A 20,603-nucleotide genomic window follows, 5' to 3' on the forward strand; every position below is an offset into this window, starting at 1 on the left:
AATGTCTTTTGAATTGAACTGAAAACAGTTTATACCGTACTGTTTGGGCGAATCATATCAAAACAGCTATTCACAATAACATCATTTGCAACAAAGACTTCCACTCATGGTTTAATCTAGAATGATCTTTATTGTATGCAAACCAAACATTAAGTTGTGTGAGGCTTTATGATTGATATACTGTAATGTTTTAGATGAAAGGAGAAGACAAAAATGCAGTGGCAGTTTAACATGTTTTGACTCTCAGTCAGACATACAGTAGTGCCCAACCAAAATAACATCGCACTCAGTAGTTAGCAATGTAGATGGTTTTGTATCGCTCAATCAGTTCAATGTCTCTCTCCAGCTGCTTCATTTCCAGCTCGAGACGCTCTTTTTTGTATTTTTTGGGGGTTGTGTCTATGACAACAGAGAGGCCTTGATATTGGTGATGGAGATCATCCCAGTTCTTCTTCAGCGCCTGTAAACACAGCATTAAGTATAAAGTTTAAAACCTCCTTACAGAAAAACATCCACAAGCACAAAGTTCCTCCCGTTTCTTCAAGACTCCATTTTTCAGTTTACCTGCAGGATTTTGTGGCGTTCGGGGTCAGACAGCTGTTTCATAGCTCCATCTCTCATACGATCTTTCACATAGTTGTTGTATTCCTGCTGAGCCTTCTTCACCTCCTTTCTGCGCTGTAGCAGATACTCTGGAGTTTGACCATAATCCTGACGACAAAGACATGTATCTGCATTATCGTTTACAGCATGTTTATATTACAGTCAGAGGAAAAGAAATATCACAAAAGTACAATACAAGGCGTCACGATTCATTTTAAAGACTTTAAAAGACTTTTGAATGATACATCTACACCAAAATATCAATAACATGTAAACATACAGTATACACTCACCAGCTACTTTAGGTCATCTAAAAAGGATTTGTTTTCTCATAGTTTATTCGCACTCATCTCATTACAAACCCGTATGACTTTCTTTCTTTTGCAGAACACAAAAGATGAAATTTTTATGAACGATGGTCACCAAACAACCAATTGACTTCCATTGCATGGACACAAGAGACCTGATAACATGTTCCACAGAATGACATGAGGGTAAATAAAGTATTAACTTTAAAGTATTAATTGTATTAACTATCCCTTTAAGCACTCCTGTTCAAAGGTTTAGTGCATGGTCTGAAAAAGGAAACATTGGTGGCAGTTTTCAGAATGCATAACACATTTAAACTGTGACGCAGATGGGCAACTGTTGCTTGCAGAGAAGCCACACAGGAATGAATACAGTAAAGGGGTGATGTAACGCTGTTTCATGCATTCTGACTTCTTTACAATGTTAAACGTATTGTCTTCTCATGCGCAACATGGTCAACTTGTCAAAAGACGAATTGGCTGTATTACGTAGGATTTCTGTGTCATGGTTCTGCCTTCTCTTGTCTTGATTTGATTTTCTGGTCTAGGGGCAGAATCATGACAGACCCACGTGTTTTATGTGGAGAGAAACATATTATTGTCAATCAGGACATAATATGCGTTCTCTCCAGTCTCGTCATTTGGCCCCGCCCCTCTCGTTCCTAGTATTGCTTTCCACTTGTGTCTTTACCCACACCTGCCCATTGTTATCTCCTTTGTTAGTCTACCTATTTAATGCCCTCATGTCTATTGTCTTGTGCTCGTTCTTTGTTTCAAGGTCCCTGTTATAGTTTCCTTGACTGCCGTGCAGTTGTCCTGTTGTAAAGATTTATTATCTTTTATGTTATGCCGTGTACCCTTGCGTGGTTCTTTGGATTACCCTGTCAAGTGTGTTCCCGTTGGTTTGTATAAGTCTAGTTCTTTTTTGATCCCCCACGTGGGAAGTGTTTTGTTTGCGTGTTAGTGTTTATTTACCGCCACCCCATTGTGGGTCTTTTGTTTCATGTCATTTATTAAAAGTCTTGTTCGTTCATCCTTGCTGCCTGCACTTGGGTTCTTCCACCACGTTCAGCCACACAGTTCATGACATTCTGTGCTCGAAACACTCCCCCAGCTTCGCACACGTTTCGTAAAGTTTTTTCCAACATGAAAATCAGTTGCATAACTACTTTTCTTGGCCCCTTATTGGGCAATTCTCCAGGATAATCACGCCCACGGCAAGGAGAAAGAAATAGCCATCCACGACTCAAACGACGAGCAATAGGCAGACCTGCTTACTATCAAGATTGGCTGTGCAGCTGCAGCTGGTTACTCTTGTGATAGTGAGAGAAGTTGAGGTGTGTATGTTTGTTCAAGGCATTTTGGTGATGGATGTTATATAAATGGTGGATATAACGCTATATTTGGAGATTATTAGAAATTTATCGATGGAGCAGTCCAAGCACTAAAAGATGCTGGACATGAACTGCGCGGTAAGTGAAACTGAGTCATATGTCTGTGTTTTGTTGGCAATGTGTGCGCACGTGCCTTAGTTCCAACCACCTAAAGCTGTATCTGTCTTTTATAAAACTAAAGACTTCAAACGGATATTTGAAGGGTGCGATACTATTCTGTAAGTACTTTAGATTAACATGAGATGCAGAAACTGTCTGAGTTATGGAGGTGTACCTAATAAAGTGGCTTTGAGTGCGTGTATACATCTACGTTCTGAGAACAAATGTGCTCACCTTCTTCTTTATGTATTTTGGGACAAGCCCTGAGTTTTCCAGGATTTGTTTGTCTCCCTTCTTGGTATCGGCATAAGTGGGGCGTTGTTTCTTAGGGACTGCCATGATGTTCTCAATGGCGTTGGATTGAATATAGTTCTTGTTGCTGTGGATACCCATGAGTGGCTTGTCCGTCCGTGCAGGAACTGGTGGTTTACTACATGTCACATCCTCATATTGAAAGGATTTCTCTGTAACAATAAAAAAATACATATTCAGTGTCACAGGATTTAAAATAACCATGCATGATTACAGCGAGTAAGATTGTAATGTAAAAATTGTATCTAAAGTTCAAATAACAATTCATTTATTCATGAACAAACAATGAAAACAGGATATACTCTCAGGAAGTTTAGGCTCTTTGGAGTGTTTAAGTAGATATTTCTCTGTAGATGGAACATCCACTTGTGCTGGTCCCATTGTTTTATTGGAGGATTTGTTGATGTCTTTCTGCAGCTTCACTTGCTCGCTGAACTTTGACATGTACCTGAAGACAAGAACATTATATACAAAAAGACAAATGACATTGAAACTCAAACTGACTTCAAACACTCAGAAAATCAGTAAAGATACTGAACATTTATTTATAAAGTTTATAGATGATATTATAGAAAACAGTCAAGAGACAATGAAGGTCATATCAGTTTTTGTTTTGATATCTCCATGCATGTAAGGCACTTTTCATAAACGAAATTAGCATAATGTGAAAATCATCATTATATTTAGCCTACTGCAATTTCTGTACTGTACTGTACTGTACTGTACTGTGCCATGCCATACCATACCATACATTATTATACTATATATTATACTATACTGAACTGTACTGTACTGTACAGTACAGTACTGTGGCATGCCATGCAATGCCATGCCATGCCATACCATACCATACATTATTATACATTATTATACTATACTATACTATACATTATTATATTAGCAGGCTACTGTTTGTGTTTTCCCTGACAACGAATCAGACAAAATGTAGTTTCTTACCCAAATGAGACCATGAAGCTGTCAGTTTACCCTCAACAACATCACACAAACCATAAACCACCATTTAAATCTTGAAACAGGTCAAATAGTGGATGACAAGATAACGCGTCTCTACCTCGGCGATTTGATGATTTTTTCTTCCTCTCTGGGAATGAGGTTATAGATGCTCTCTGGTGGGCAGATAATGTCACTCATGATGACCGGTACGGAACAAAAAGCAATGAAAGAAAACAGAGAGGTCACACACTACAGGTCGTTTTAAGACCAGCTTTATGAGCGATGGCCGATAGAATCCGTGTTTATCAACCGTCTCTATAGCAACCGCTGCCTAGCAACGTTAAACAGGTTCCCTTTAAATATACTTGTTTCTGTTCTCGTCATATGATGCTTTATAACACACGGTCTATTGCAATTAATACGTAAATTAACGAATGAAGATTTGATTGTTTTAGCGCAGAGCGGATAAAAACGCAAACGGGAATTGTCCCTTCGCTGTTGCTGTACGGACGCGCTTTGTTTACACGGTACATGCTGGAAATCTCGATCTGAGCGTATAGATCAAAAAACGTTGTGGTTTAGTTCATGTCTGTCTTATAAACTCAAAATATTGTGTAATAGGTCTATGTGCGAAACTTCTGTGTACATATTTTGTAACTGATACGTGAATACAAAGCTTTACCATATCCAAGGTAGATACTCGAGATGTATGTACACTATAGCCTACATACAATACTGTTTCTATATTTATTGGTTTTATTTATGTTTTTAAGTTAATCAGTACAGTTATAATGAACAACTTGTTTGTGTTGTTAAGCCTAAATAAACTGCCACATGTCCAGATATAAACTGAATTAGGATTTAAGTTGCATACCATCTGACAAGTGTTCAATGAATACATGTCGAGGTCATATTACTGTGTTACTATTAGATTTAATTGTAATTTATCTCTACTTTCCAGACATTCCGATCCTTTACTGTCCAAGATGAACCCTGCAAATGTCTCTCAGCTGTTGGCCAAAGTATGCTCACTTTTTCCACTTGGGTCTTCGTACTTTACCATACGTAAAGCGTGGCTATCAAATCAAATCTCTAAACCTCACAAAAGGAACATTCTTCTGATGGGTCCCCCAGGAGCAGGAAAGACCAGCGTGGGCCGGATTGTGGGACGCAGTTTAAGAATGCCTGTTATTGATATTGATGACGATGTTCTGGAGAGGACATGGGGAATGAGTGTAGCGGACAAACTCTCTGAGGTGGGTGGAGATCGTTTTATTGAAGAAGAAGGTAAAGCCGTGTGTGGATTCACCGCTGCAGGAAGTGTTATCTCACTGACCGGCTCGAATCCACTGCATCCGGACGCTATGGAGTATCTGAAACGCTCTGGACTGGTTGTGTATCTTGATGTTGAAACGGAGGATATCATCCAGAGGCTCTCCAGAATGAAGGTGAATCGGATTGTGGGTCAGGACGCCGGTATTTCCATGCGAGAGATATTACAGTACCGGAAACAGTTTTATGAGAAATGGCTTGATGCACGAGTACTATGTGGACCAGGAGACTCCGTGGAGGACGTGGCAAGAAAAGTGCTCAGGACTCTAAGTAGATACGAGGACTCAGAATCAGAGACGTTTATCTCAACAAGGAGTGAGACTTCAAGCGAAAATGATCCTAAATTCTTCAGTGATGTGATTGTAGAAGGTCTTGCGCCAGACGGAGGGCTTTACGTGCCGAAGAATGGATTTCCCAAATTAGATCAATCAGACTGGTTGAGGATTGCCGACATGCCATATGCCATGAGAGCCGTGGCCATACTGGAAAACTGTATTCATCCTATGGATTTGTCCCCTTTAGAACTGAGCACGATGGTGCATCGTGCCTACCGGCAAAACTTCACCAGTCCATCAGTGGTACCTCTGAAACACCTAGAAGAGAATCAATATGTTCTTGAACTTTTTCACGGTCCCACTGCCTCTTTTAAAGACCTCGCGCTGCAGTTAATGCCACAACTCTTCGCTCACTGCCTTCCTCACATGTGCAACTACCTCATTCTGGTGGCCACATCTGGAGATACTGGCAGCGCTGTGCTTAACGGATTCAGTAATCTTAAAGACGCCGACCAGGAGAGGATTGGAGTCCTTGTTTTTTTCCCTGAGAATGGTGTGAGTGAAATCCAGAAAGTGCAGATGACCGGATTTCAACAGGGCAATGCCAGGTCCATCAGTGTTTTATCTGACTTTGACTTCTGCCAGAGGACCATTAAGCGTATGTTTGGTGACTCGAGCTTGACGGGACACATAGCTGTAGAATATGCTACGGTCCTCAGTACCGCAAACTCAATCAACTGGGCACGATTGCTACCGCAGGTGGTGTATCACTGCTCGGCCTACCTGGACTTGCTTGAAAACGGAGTGTTGACGTTTGGTGAACCTATCGATGTTTGTATCCCCACTGGAAATTTTGGCAATGCCATGTCAGCCCTATACGCAAAACAGATGGGAATCCCAATTCGTAAGGTTATATGTGCATCCAATGCTAACCATGTCATATCCGACTTTATCAATTACGGGGAGTATGACCTTCGAGACAGAAAGTTGCTTGTTTCAAGCTCTCCTGCTATTGATATTCTTAAATCCTCTAACCTTGAGAGATTAATCCATCACGCGTCCGGTGGGGATGGCAAGCTTGTGAGAGACCTGTTCTTGAAGCTGGAGAGAGATCAGTTTTTTGACGTGTCAGAGGCTTTGTTGCAGGAGATAAAAAGGGACCTTCAAGCAGGCTGGTGCTCTGAAGGCGACTGTTTGAGAGCCATTCACGAGGTGCACACCAGAACAGGTTACGTCATGGATACACACACAGCGGTTGGCAAAGTGGTGGCAAGCCGCATACATGACAAAACCTGTCCGCTTGTGATATGCTCCACAGCACACCCTGGGAAATTTGCCCCAGTTGTGTTAAAAGCCCTCCAGTGTCAAAATATCCCAAAGGACCCTACTGAGCAGCTGGATAAACTCTGTACCATTGGAGGCCAAGAACACATGCATGAAAGTCTGTCGAAGTGTCTGAGAAACAGCAGAGATCATACATATAAAATATGTCCAGCTGACTTTAATGTGCTGTCAGAAGAAGTAGAAGCGATGATTCAAGATTCCTTTATGACAGTACATTAAGAAGACCCACAATACATTAGATACTAACACCAAACATTGGTAAGACCTGTCCCAAAAGGGTGGCATTTGGTGAAGTCAACAAGACTGTTGAGTGTCCCGTTTGCCATTTTAAAACTGTGTTCGAAACCTTTGTGCACTCAATGTATATTTTTGTAATACAGACTCAAAAATATTTGATACCCATGAGTCCTTGCTGCATATGCCGTTGCCCACAGCGGATGCGGAAGTGTCATGGAATGCAAAATCCAAAGTGTTGCATGCCGTTTTTGCACAGTATTTTGTAAAATATATGATTGTAAATGTAGCATCTTGTTTGAAGTCCCATTCGTATCAGTAGAACATTTTTAAAAAGGTAAAAATAAGGTTCCCATGTTCCTTTCAGTTCTGGCAGTAAAATACTTTATTATACAATAATGTTGTTCTGAATATTACAGTATAGTGCCAAATTACTGTAAATATAACACTATCAAAATTGTCTTGCATTCCACATGCAAATGTTTGGTAAATATGATGTAACAGCATTGTTAATATCTAATATGATTATTATTTAAATATCAAGGGTCTTCTGTATTCATAACCAATACATTCTTCTTCGTCAGAGATATTCAATTCATGTGTACGTAGTCTGTATGAAATATAATCTGGATGGAAACATCAAGAACTGTGTCAAATGACCTTCATCATAGTTCTATGGACTTTGTGGGTATCTCCACCTCAGGACAGCTCCATCAGCACTGGTGCTCACGATATATTTGCTGTTTGGACAGATCCTCACATTTGTGATGCTTCCGCTTTGTCCGATGCCAACGTGTGTCACTTCACCATCAGTGTAGAGCCAGAGCTTCAGTAGTTTATCATCTCCACCTAAAAGACGTATATGTTTACTTGTCAGCTCATTTTAGCCACAAACACGTTAGTCTGCACTTAAGTACATGAAGAGTCAAAACAACAGCAACAAAACATTAGATTCACACTTCAACTCAAAACTGTGAAACATTTTATTATTTGAAAATATGATTGGAAGGATCACTATTAACTATGCAAATGTTTAAATGACATCTATCAAACAGTGTTTTATTACTGTATTCAATTAAATGTTCTATTTTATTGCCTTGGTATTGTTAGATCCATCACATGACATAATGTGAAATAAGAGGTACACACCAGTCACAAAGTATTTTCCATCCTCAGAAATGTCGATGCCATTTATAGCCCCAGACAAGGAGCCGTCAAGTTCTCTGATCGCAGAACCGTCATACACCTCCCAGTAGCCAATCTGATGAACAGTTCAAATTTGCATAGAAGATCTAGATGTTAGTTGGTGGTATAAATACATGACAAATGTATTTGTGTGCATCTGACCTCTCTTATCATTCGCTACTTCTTCCTTCAAACATACAGAATTCTTTCTCCCAAACACCCAACAGTCACATAAGGAGTACTGTACCTTCCTGTCAGTGCCACTGGTGATGATCTGGTATTCTTCAGGGTGGTAGCACACAACACTGAAAATAGTGTTGGCCAAGACCATTTGATTCCTTACAAACCTCCTGAATGGGAAGAACCCAACACGCATCAATCCCAGTATGTTCACATAGCAAACCATCAGGGTATATGAAGGTTTTAACTTTAACGCCAGCTTGTATTGAGAGGAATAGCAGTGTCTATCTGTAAAAAAGATCCCCAGTGTATAATCTGAAACTTACTCTAGGTCCCAGATGATGCAGGCTCCATCCGAGCTGGCCGTCACACACTCTTTATCATTACTCTTTATCTTAATGCAGTTGACAGCAGCTTTGTGCTCCTTCATGGTCTCGATGAGTCGGTATGAGTTCTGGAACAACTCCCAAAGTCTCACCTTCAGTACAGAAAAGGAAATATTCCACAAAGACAGTATTGCATTAATAAAAGCTGAACAAAGAACACAATCAATTACAATGAATCAATACATATCATTACTTATGAAAGTTCTGGTCCTGTGTGCCCATTGGTCAAGCTGTGGTTTATCCACACATATTATAATAATGACCTTTCAAAGCGGTACTACCTGTATATTAATATCATTGAGCTAGCCAATCCTTATTTCTACTGCACAACAAACTTCCTGTTTAATAGAAATAGTTTTTGAATAAACCAATAAACGTAGCAAAGACTTCTAAGCAATGATATATTGATGGGATATGATGGTCTCTGTACCTGCCCTTCTCCTCCTCCACTGACAATCCTCCTGCAGTCATTGGTTGCTGCTATAGCAGTCACACCCATACTGTGGGCATTATGAATGATCAACCTCAGCTTCCCGGTCTCTGGAAAGAAGACTCGGATCTTCCCATCATTCCAAGCTGACAAAAATGAAAAGTAATAATGAATACTTTCTCATCTGCAACCGAAGCCAAGGTAAGGAGTCGGTTTTAAATACTCAGTAAGTTCTTTTTTTATTTAAAATTCAAATAAAATGATGGATCGTATCTTTAACACGTCGACACAGAAAGGAAACCACTGCTATCAGAACATTTCCGCACAAGCATTAAACCCATCAACCTGAAACTCACCGCTGAAGATGCTCTTGCCATCCTTCATAAGGCCAAGAGCATTGCAAGTCACGTTGGGCACCACAATCCGCAGAAGCTCCTTGGAGGACTCAGTATGCCATACCCGGATATCATTCTGTGAACATGTGGCAAAGAGCTCGGAAGTCCCACTGTTGAGAATGTGATAGAGATGATAATAAATACATTTTCCAAGTCTAGCTAATGCAAAGGGCGTGTCTCCCTCTAGTGGCTAAACAGAGGACAACACAAAACTTTCAATTCATGTATTTATTACTCACAAGGGAAAGGCCACGTCCTTCACAGCACTGTTATGATGTGTGGCAATAAGCTCTGGTTTAAAATCAGTGTAGCCCAAAGTGTAGATCTGTGCTGTTTCTGTTGCGATGAAAATCTGTTGTCCCTCTCCACGCAGGGCTACTGATGTCACTGATCCTTCTAGCTGAACACTCCTGTCATAAATGAAAAGGAATTCAGTTAGTGCTAGTGAAATGAGACAAGAGAGCAGAACATATTTTAAAAGTGTAGACACACGAAAGGAGAGGTTTTTTACTAACCTTATAGTTTTGAAATTCCCTCCTGAGCACATGGTTAACATGCCATCTCCGGATCCAACTAAAATATCACCCGTCTTCAGGACTTTAAGAGTGTTCACTCCCTGAAATAACAAGAGTCCCTCTCTTATTAGAAACTATAGTTTTATAGAGAACCTACAGTTTGATCTCCTTTTTATGCAAAAAATGTGTTAATATTAATACAAATAAAATGTAGATTCATAGTATGAAGACAACCGTATTGAGGTGTAAATTATAGCAATATTCAAAAATGTATAGTTGAATATTCACCTTGCTGAATTTTTGTTTAACAGGACCACAGCTGTTCAGCAATCTAGTCTTTAGGTTCACTTTCAGAATATCTCCACTAGTTGTTCCACAGTAGAAATAACTATCATCTTTTTGAATCTGCAAAGCAAAAAAGCATATGTAAGTGACATTCTACATTCATATTAAAATGAAACTGTTGCATCAGTAGATAAGAATCAGAAGACCCAAACCAGCAAAGCCTCCCACCTCGATACATGTGACAATTCTCTTAAGCTGGCCTGTTTGACATTCGGTGGCTCTGATCTTTCTGTTGGCCAAATCGAGCTCCCATACACGCAGAGTGCCACTTTAACAAACACAATGACATCACACAAATAAAATACATACAGAAATGTGTCTATCTATATACACAAACAACGGATTTCTCAATGCCAGACAGATATATTAAAGCCACGGGTGTGAAAAAGCTCATTTGATGTGAATTCTATTACAGTCTATTCCTATAATGAAAATAATGAATATAATGAGACTTACTTTCCAGCTGAGATAAAGACTTCATCACTCAGGTTGGTGTACTCTATGGTGAGGCAGTGACCAGCACTTTGTGCTGAAGCAGGACTGCCACAAATTGCCTCCTTAGTCTCTATGTTCCACACCACAATACTACAACCATAAATGAAACATGCTCTATTACAAGAAAGCACCATGTATATTCTCCTTTAGATTATTTTCATCCATTAAACAGTATACCGGCAAACGTGAATGCTGACATGGTAAATTAAAATGACATTTTATGCATGCAGTTACACATGTTTGTGCGTTCTTTGGAAATGATCAATTCCATCACCTCCGGATCAATGACCCGAGAAACACTTTACCTGGCATCGTCCTGCCCACCCAGAGACACCAGGTACTTTTCATTCGGCGAAAAGCTGAGATCTTCAACTTTAGCTTTGTGGAGCACCAGACGGGCATAAATCTCTCGCTGCTCATAGTCCCAGATGATAACATCAGCCTGGGGACAGAAAGAAACATTTTCCTTTCACACACGCTTTAAGTGTGGTGCGGGTAAAGGGTCCACGCTCTCTCGGTATAAAATGAAACACTTACACTGTTATTAAGTCAAGTGTAAATATAGGACCAGTGTTTCACCAACTCACCTTAAAGCCCATAAAAGTGACCTGTCCGGATGCAATATAGCGTCCACCTCTGGACACAGCTACGCAAGAGACATTGTTGGTGTGGCCATGGAGGAAAGCTTGCTTTCCGCTCTTCAGACTTTTAATAATAACAGTGGAGCCCAGAGGGTAAATAAGATGTTCTCTGTCAGGGTGAAGTTTGAGGCCAGAAAACACGTGTCCTGCGTGAACAACACATGATGCACATGTTGGTGAGTAGTAGAGCAAACATTTGGGTTACGCCTCATTCATGACACATTTGATATGAGTAAATTCCCATTCATTTACGCGTAAAACGGACCTTCCCGGAAACGGTCCTCCGGATTCACACATACTTCGTAAACGTCACATTTGATAGTGAAATGTGTATGTTAATGAATTACAATCGCTCGTGAACACGTTTCTGCGCTATCGATGAATGGATTCTCAGGTTTGGCTACATTATATAGCATAAATGCATAAGAGACTAATAGGATATATGCCTAACAATACATTAATACATTAAACTGTGTTAACCAAAGCGTTTATAGCCAGCTGACTTGATTAGTCTGACGTCACGAACCATCATATATGGAAGGTCATATACAGATGCTCTGGTCAAACGAGCTGTAAACGGGCTCTGAGCTCTCTCTCTCTCTCTCTCTCTCTCTCTCTCTCTCTATATATATATATTATATATAAATATTATATATAAGCTAAGGGTTCGTGCATTCACAGGGCCGTGAGTGACCGTATGACCCTTCGAAATTCGCACTACTGAACTACACGTACACCTGTAAAATACGACGTTCACATAACTTACCGTTGAAACCAATAACTGCTTCTAACTCCAGCTTCGGGACCTCTTGCGTGTCGTCTTCGGCCATTGTGGTCAATTCATTCAGTTTTGAGTGAAATGTGTCGGGCTGCTGGTTGCCGGAAGCCAAACACTTGTAACCAGGCAACAGTAGCATGTTTACTTTCGTCGCTTAGCAGCGTTGATCAGAGTACTTATCAGCGAATCGATTCATTTGATTCATACGTACTGCCTCATTTGATTCATATGTACTGTCTCAATTGATTCATACGTATTGGCTCATTTGATTCATACGTACTGGCTCATTTGAGTCATACGTACTGTCTTATTTGATTCATACGTACTGTCTTATTTGATTCATACGTACTGTCTCATTAGATTCATACGTACTGTCTCATTTGATTCATACGTACTGGCTCATTTGATTCATACGTACTGTCTCAATTGATTCATACGCACTGTCTCATTTGATTCATACGTACTGTCTCATTTGATTCATATGTACTGTCTCATTAGATTCATACGTACTGTCTCATTTGATTCATACGTACTGGCTCATTTGATTCATACGTACTGTCTCAATTGATTCATACGCACTGTCTCATTTGATTCATACGTACTGTCTCATTTGATTCATACGTTCTGTCTCATTTGATTCATACGTACTGTCTCATTTGATTCAAACGTACTGTCTCATACGTACTGTCTCATTTGATTCATACGTACTGTCTCATTTGATTCATACGTTCTGTCTCATTTGATTCATACGTTCTGTCTCATTTGATTCATACGTTCTGTCTCATTTGATTCATAAGTACTGTCTCATATGTACTGTCTCATTTGATTCATGCGTACTGTCTCATTTGATTCATACGTACTGTCTCATACGTACTGTCTCATTTGATTCATACGTACTGTCTCATACGTACTGTCTCATTTGATTCATACGTACTGTCTCATTTGATTCATACGTACTGTCTCATTTGATTCATACGTTCTGTCTCATTTGATTCATACGTACTGGCTCATTTGATTCATACGTACTGGCTCATTTGATTCATACGGATTGGCTCATTTGATAAATCCAAATCATTGTTGCGACTTCATAATGATAAAAGTCCTTGGTTTTCCATGCTTGATTATGTATATGAAATAAAGTTTATTCCATATTTACCTCTACTTACACACATCATTCATGAAACATGTGCCATTACACCTAATGTGCCATTTCGGTCCGCAGGACTTTATATTTATAAATATTGGGGCTGTCAGATGATTAATCGCATCCAGAATAAAAGTTTGTGTTAACATCTTATATAACTGTGTACTGTGCATTATAATTTTGTGTTTATTGAAACAACTGTATCTATTTAATCGGGGTGTTGAAGCTCAGTTTCAGGTCGAAGGTGGAGGCATGTTTTTACATCGATATATTTATTTAATGGAAATTATTTTGACTTAATTCACTCATATTCACGTTCAATATGAACACAAGATGGCAGTGTAGTATTAAAGTTTCAATGCAATCGGATATGTTAAGAACCTGTTACTGCAATATGCACCAATGCCTTCTTTATTTCATTCCTATATTTAAGACGGAAGGCTACTCACAAAAACAAATTGATAACTTTTCAGCATGTTTCATGTCAACATAGTTATTCATGTTCACGGTGCATTAACTAATGTTAACAGTGACAACGTTTGATTTTATTAATGTTTTAGTAAATACTGAAACTAACATGAACTAACATTAATAAATGCTGTAGAAGTATTGTTCATTGTTAGTTCATGTTAGCTAATGCATTAACTTACGGTTAACAAATACAACCTTATTCTAAAGTGTTATCATATATTTCTGTAGTATTTCTCGCAGAAATGACACATTCCTCATTACACTCTTCATGAAATTTTGGTCAATGAATGGGTCAAATAAAACAAATATTTACTGTTCATTTGTCACAATGAAGGCTCACAATTGAGCAAAAATTATTACATATGGTAGTGTGCTATTATGAACGTATGTCGGCCCTCCCATCATTTATTCTCCATATTTTAAATATCCATCATCAGTGATAACATATTATTTACAGGATTCATTGTTATCGAGCAAGACATCAGGGCATCAAAAATGAAGGCTTTCAGTTTATTTTGGTTACTTACGTATTCATCCCTTTCCCCCAAGTGAGGATCAAAACAAATAACTGATGAAACAATCATTTGTATTCTTACAGTTGCCACAATATGTCTAGTCCTTACTCGGTCAGTTAACAGCAATCCCATTGTCTTGGTCCCACGTGATTCTTTCATTTCATTAAAGTTTGTAACAACACTGACCTCCACCACACCACATTCTGTTGGAAACAGTGAAACAAAAAAACCTTCAAATGCTTTATGTACAAGAAACACTCAGATATTCAGAGACAAAAATGATATTTGAGTAACATTTATACATCAAGCAGACAAGACTGAGATCTTACCCACAAAACTACTCCAAATGAAATGCAGTTTGGTAAGGAACATTCAAGCTGTCAAAAATACTATGCAGGTATTTTTAAAAAATAGCTTTTGAGTTTGACATGCATCGAGATTAACCAAGAATTCATTCCAACTAAATTTAAGACGCATTTCATCCTCAAGAGCTTTAACAGTATATGCAAAAAGTACAACCGATAACTGTTACTGTACAGTACTGTGCAAAACATTGAGACAAACACGCAAAAATACTATTGATGACTACTTCTTGAAAATAAAGAAAAGATGATGGGAAACATTTGCACAGTACTGTACTTTATGAGTGTGAAAGGAATGGTTTACTCAAAAAACTCTGAATATGTCATTTCTTCACTCTCACGCTGTTTCACATACTGCATGACTCTGGAAAAACATGTTTAAACGAAGGTGCAAGCTGCTCTTTTCCAGTGACCGTGGACGAGGCTGGAAAGAGTGTCATAACAGGAAAGTATACAAGTAGTCTGTATCAATACATATAGTGTAGTGTATCGAATGTTTTAAGAATGACAATTTTGGTGTCAAATAAAATCTATGGCTTCCGAAGACTCGCAGATGTTGAGACTGAGATTATTGAGGTCTTTGTCCACCTCACACCACCACCACTAGAATTCATGTCATTTTATTAAGTATACTTAAAGCAAAGTTCAAGTGTTTTTGCAGTAGTTTACTTGCAATTTAGTATTTGCAATAGTACTAAACTGGCCCAAGTTGTCGTTTAATGAATGTTCTTTTAATAAATATATTTTAGATGTAACAAACATCCCTCCACTTCGCGTGGTTCTTGGCCTCCACGCTAGCTGTGGATTATCCCTTACTTATGCAACTCTATTTACTCTCATTGTCTGGAAAAGAACAAGTGTGAACATTATCTTTTGTGATCCAGGAGGGCGAATAAAAGATTCATCATTTTTGGTTGGACTGTTTCTTAAACACCCGTCACGCTTACTGTATGATACTTACTCAGATATTTCGGGCGTGCATCAACAGATGTACTACAAATGTACTACAAACTGGCATTTGAAACCCTCAAAGAGGTTTTAGCGTAATTCTGAGGTAATGTTGAAATCATACGTTTTAATTTCATGCTCCATTACTCGATCCTTAAAGTGAATGGAAAACCACTATTAGCAGGACGCCGAGCGAGTTGGTTTTTGTTGACGATAAAACAACACTAGCTTACACATGCACAAATAAGAAGTATGATATAATTGACTAAAAACAGCATCATCAAAATGCTATTACAGTGAATTGAAGTACAGACATGAATACCATCAATCAAACGTAACAGAGTTTAATAACTCGTGTTATTTATAAGGAGGCTCCTTGTAAGGAGGATTGTTTGCCCCCATAATAAGGCACAGTGACAAAATCAAGAAAGTGTGCTTTCTCTAGCACTAACGGAAAACAAAGCAAAAAGCAAGTGAAGAAGTAGCATCAACAGTCTTAAGAAACTGTCATGGTCTGCAAGAATAATGCTCCCCTTCTGCTCGATGAAGTTTTGGCAATGAATAAACACCATCTAAATACACACTTGAGGTTATACGATTTCCACGCTTGAACACTGAAAACAAGTATTATCAATATCCAAGTGAATGCAACACCAGACACGAGCACAACTGGACATGAGAAGATCGTTTGAACCACGAATGACACGTTCTCTCTACAACGCTTCACTTCCCTTCGCAAAACACAGAATATCTATTGGAAACGAACACCAAATGACCCCTCCGTCCCGCTGTTTCAACTCCAGGTATTGTGCGGCTAAGCCTTGAGTCTCCTGTGAGTTTCACAGCTTACTGGGATCCCGTCGAGCTGGCAGCATCTCATCTGTCGACGTGATGGACAGACCCGAGACTGCGTCTTCTTCATAACCCTCTCGTGAGCTCACAGCTGGCCAGCCGGGTTGAGAGAGATGGTGCGGCCGGATGGAGAGAGAGCGTGAGGAGCACCTGAAGGCAAGTCGAGGCGGGGCAGTCTCAGAGTCAGCATGCTACACCGCGAGGTGCGGAGGGACCGTTGAGAAGAAAACTGAAGAACAAATCTATGGGTTGCATATTATGTGGCAAAAGGAGCTGGCTTTGTGCTTGGACGTGACGGATGAGGAGTGTTAACCCTCTTCCTCGCTCTCCTCCTCTAGCACCTCCTCGAACACTCGGTCTGGGAGTCTGAAACACTCCTCAAAGAAGTTGACCAGCGACTGGCTGAGGTGCTGCCGCGTTCTCTCGTTGTGAATGAAGTGACCTTCATCTGGATAGATCTAATGAAGAAGAGCGACACGATAATAAAGCAGTGGAGGACAAGCTGATGTCAGACATCAGGACATTTCACAGAACAGAGCGACAAAGTTCATTTTAGGACACAAGCTTGTTTGGTTAAAGCTGAAAGCCAAACTCTGTTCCACGTGAAATATAGGGATGTGTGTGAATAATGTGGTGCTGAAAAATGTACATATATGTATTAATAATGGCGAAACGATGCGTGTGTGAGAGAAAACGCTGAACATTTCGAGCATCTTAGTTTACTGTTTAACAGCAGCGAATTCACATGTCTTGTGATGAAATATAATATGACAATATGACAACTAACATGAGAGAAGCAGTGAGATGTGAATTTACGTTAATGATGGATGTTTGTGCTTGTTTTGCAGATCCCATAGACGTACAGTACCTGTCAAAAGTTTGGAAATACAAATTGTTTGTTCACTTTTTAACTATTGGAACTGTTGGAATTGTGACTAAAAGCCAAATGTCAAATAAATCAAAACTGTTATATTTTAGCATCTTTAAAGTCGTCATCCTTTGACATCCTTGTGAATAGAACTGGTCTATTAAGGGATGTTATTGACTGCTTTTGATCATCGTTTGGTTTTCCATTTAAAAATATCAAATATGGGTTATATATGGATGAAAGACGAAAAGGGGTTTAAGCATAAAATTGCATTACTGCTTTAAATTGTTGTTGTTAAAAAAAGTTTTCTATTTAATTGAATTGCATTTTTGTTTTTGTTTTTCTGAGCAAAAAATAAATATCATAAATGTGTCCCTGATTTAAAGAAGACATCCATTAAAATGTAATTCATTGTAACAATCTTGTCAGGCATATTAACAACAAAAATCTATTCATGACATCCTCAAATGCCAATAAAATTTGCCACTATCCTTGGTTTTGCGCATTTGCAAATAATAATATTTTACTCATTTAATACAGAATAAAATGTACTCCTTTATTATTTTATATATTTTAATATGCACAAGTTAGAATGAGCATTTTGTTTGAATTTGTACATAAATATTGTGTTACACTGAATGACAATCTAACATTATTTCAACCAAATTTCCAAATAAAGATGAAACCATGAAGTACACATTCTACTTAAATTTAATGTGCTGTCCATGTACATAAAACCACTTTTGTACATTTCTTTAAATGGGGACATCTTAACGTCTTTGACCCTTATATATAAGTTATATCTTTGTCTACAAAATGTATTTTAATGCACCTTGAGATTCAAAGATTTCTAAAATCAGTAGAAACATTTTAGTCGAGCGTTTCCACATTTTGACTGGTACTGTAAAGTGATGTCTATATTTATTGAATTTAAGCGTTTAACTGAAGAAAACACGTCATATACTGTACATCTGCGATCTCATAAGTGTGAGGGAATGTTCAAGTTTTGGTGGCCTATTGGTTTAATAGATGATAAATTGAGAACGGCAGCTTTCCACGGCAGCACTCGGGGATGAATATATGCTGTAATTAATTCCACAGTCATTCAATCCTCAGCAACTAATACAGAATCTGTTAGGAAGCAGAACATGGAGAGTTAATCTGCTAGTGAAAGAATATAATGGGATTATAGAGCGTGCGGCTCATGAGAGTGGTCTGTGTAATCTCTTTAAATGAGCTGCATGTGTTGAGTGTTTCTAATCCTTCTGCTGGCAGACGCTGTGTGATACAGACACATATCTACACACCTCACACACTTATATATAAATAACATCTGCAGCTGAACTCAGTTTACACAGACACAGTGTGGCTTGGCACAAAAACTGTGCATACTGACAGCGGGCAGCATAATATAACAAAACTATTGAATCGTTGCAAATAATTTTAGGTGGATGCAGATAGTATAAAAGTACAGAGTTGGATATAAAACTAACTATGTAAACAGGAAGGCCTCTGTTCCAGTGCGTCGCTCGGTGTCTCTTACCTGCAGAGTGTAGTTTGCTCTCTCACTTATTAATCTGGAGATAAATTTGGCTGTGTGTTGAAAGTGGACGTTTTCTAAAATGTAAAGGAAAGAAGTGTTATTTTAGAAGCCTTCGGCCCATCTCAGCACCGCTAGAGAGTTGAAGACACTACTCACCATCTGCAGTTGGATGAATGATTAAAAACTTCTTATCGATGAACTGAGATGCTCTGTACGCAAGGTTGGCCATCTGTGAGAATAATAAAAACACTGTAAATACAGTCCGCAAACAGTGTTTGCAACAAAGAAAATTCACTTCAAATTTGCGAGGTGTACCTCGTACGCTCTCCGATCCGGTTTAGGAGGACCCATATATCTTTCTGAGAAAGCTGAAGCTGAACACAGGAAATAAAAGAACAGTATCGCTCAACAATGAAATCTGTCGCAAGATCATTCGAAGGTGTCTGACCGCCTGACTAAGGAACTTTTTAAGATGTGAAGTATCGATTATATTGACCACACATGCTTCATTTTTCATTCTTCTGTTCCTCCGGTACTCTCCTACAGCTGAACTCAGAGTACTGATGTAATTCACATGTCATATATACAGACATACATACAGTACACACATGAAACTGCCTTGTTTTCTTTTTGCCATGGCTATGATGCTATAACTGCAGAATGAATTAAGGACTTCACGGGCGATAAATGGCCTCCAACGTTTATTTTTTTCTCGAAACTATGACGTACTAACATATGTGGAATTTGCACCGCAGCGCCCCCCACACCTTGATGATCATGACAGGAATATATGGAGCGATTTTAGTCTCATTAATTATTCACGTGTAAAACAAGATACATGCGCATGCGTAAACAGTTTTGCATGCATAAAACCTCATTTACGTGCACATAGTATATATTTACATTTACGAAAAGCAATTCACGTGCGTAAAACAAAACAATTTTCTCACAAAGTACATTTCGCAAAAATACAATTGCGCACAAAACTTTCGAAAGGTTAAATTGTACACGTTTGTATTGTTATGCGAATGTCCTTATCGTCACACACGTGTGAATCGCCTTGGACGTGTGTGTGTGTGTTTTGAGACTCTCCTGGCAACGCAATCCCAACCACTTGAGTTGTCGTACTCTTTAGCCAATCAGATTCAAGCTTATCATACAACCAATCACAACCCGCTGAGGGCGCAGGACTCAAGGAAAAGGGCTCTGCGCAGCTTTAGTGCAGTTTGGCTCAAATAGAACGGAAATGACGCATCACCCTCACCGCACGTTAATCACATTACGATCTTTCCCACGCTTGCGCAGCTTTGTGGGTACAGTTTATTATATTTTTTACTGTTAAATAAAATACAATACTCAATTTACTTCGCTGCTGTCCACCTGGTCTCATTTCACTATGCGTTCTGTCAAGTCAGTTTGAAATACTGTAATGTTTCCCCTGACTTTGCAGTTCTTTCTTCATGTAAATGAATATAGTCTAGTTAGACATACGTGTTATGTTCCTTATTGGCTTCTGTAAACGCCATTGAAGGGATTATTTTACTAATTTAGATTAAATGGATAGATATATTAGCCTATATAGACCCATACTAATAAATTACTACATTTAAAGTTAACTAGTATTATCAGATTTTAATAAAAAAAAAACACACAAACCGTCTTTGACAATACTACTGACCGCAGATAGAAACACGG

General features: G+C 38.9%; 4 protein-coding genes across 6 annotated transcripts in view; 1 reads left to right on the forward strand and 3 right to left on the reverse strand.

Moving 5' to 3' along the window:
• Positions 1-105: 105 nt before the first annotated feature.
• enkur (enkurin, TRPC channel interacting protein) lies at positions 106-4,173 on the reverse strand. The gene is made up of 5 exons (XM_079487718.1): positions 3,789-4,173; positions 3,019-3,164; positions 2,639-2,868; positions 565-711; positions 106-460 (listed from the first exon to the last, which is right to left on the reverse strand). The coding sequence occupies exons 1-5, from the start codon at positions 3,866-3,868 to the stop codon at positions 287-289; spliced, it is 777 nt and encodes a 258-aa protein (XP_079343844.1). The 5' UTR covers positions 3,869-4,173; the 3' UTR covers positions 106-286.
• Positions 4,165-7,946, forward strand: thnsl1 (threonine synthase like 1). Of its 2 annotated transcripts, none has more exons than XM_079487715.1 (2): positions 4,165-4,362; positions 4,632-7,946. In XM_079487715.1, exon 2 carries the CDS (start codon positions 4,657-4,659, stop codon positions 6,838-6,840), a length of 2,184 nt encoding a protein of 727 aa, XP_079343841.1. In that variant the 5' UTR covers positions 4,165-4,362; positions 4,632-4,656; the 3' UTR covers positions 6,841-7,946. The 2 variants fall into 2 exon arrangements, with proteins under 2 accessions (XP_079343841.1, XP_079343840.1); XM_079487714.1 differs by having other exon boundaries at positions 4,171-4,197; positions 4,632-7,143.
• Positions 7,220-12,351, reverse strand: cfap52 (cilia and flagella associated protein 52). Of its 2 annotated transcripts, none has more exons than XM_079487716.1 (14): positions 12,194-12,351; positions 11,374-11,573; positions 11,092-11,228; positions 10,748-10,876; positions 10,460-10,559; positions 10,235-10,351; positions 9,947-10,047; positions 9,671-9,841; positions 9,393-9,541; positions 9,037-9,182; positions 8,547-8,698; positions 8,288-8,390; positions 8,005-8,116; positions 7,220-7,704 (listed from the first exon to the last, which is right to left on the reverse strand). In XM_079487716.1, the coding sequence occupies exons 1-14, from the start codon at positions 12,342-12,344 to the stop codon at positions 7,529-7,531; spliced, it is 1,944 nt and encodes a 647-aa protein (XP_079343842.1). In that variant the 5' UTR covers positions 12,345-12,351; the 3' UTR covers positions 7,220-7,528. The 2 variants fall into 2 exon arrangements, with proteins under 2 accessions (XP_079343842.1, XP_079343843.1); XM_079487717.1 differs by lacking the exon at positions 12,194-12,351 and adding an exon at positions 11,693-11,932 and having other exon boundaries at positions 7,221-7,704.
• Positions 12,352-14,192: 1,841 nt separating this feature from the next.
• Positions 14,193-20,603, reverse strand: part of dpp6a (dipeptidyl-peptidase 6a) — a 115,955-nt gene continuing 109,544 nt past the window's right edge. The window contains exons 23-26 of the mRNA XM_079447605.1: positions 19,224-19,282; positions 19,065-19,137; positions 18,909-18,982; positions 14,193-16,955 (exon numbers count right to left, since the gene is read on the reverse strand). Of these exons, the coding sequence (XP_079303731.1) occupies positions 16,806-16,955; positions 18,909-18,982; positions 19,065-19,137; positions 19,224-19,282 (356 nt within the window). The 3' untranslated portion in view covers positions 14,193-16,805. The remainder of the gene's footprint in view (positions 16,956-18,908; positions 18,983-19,064; positions 19,138-19,223; positions 19,283-20,603) is intronic.

The sequence above is a fragment of the Barbatula barbatula genome (assembly GCF_947034865.1).
Source record: "Barbatula barbatula genome assembly, chromosome: 23".
Taxonomy (NCBI): domain Eukaryota; kingdom Metazoa; phylum Chordata; class Actinopteri; order Cypriniformes; family Nemacheilidae; genus Barbatula; species Barbatula barbatula.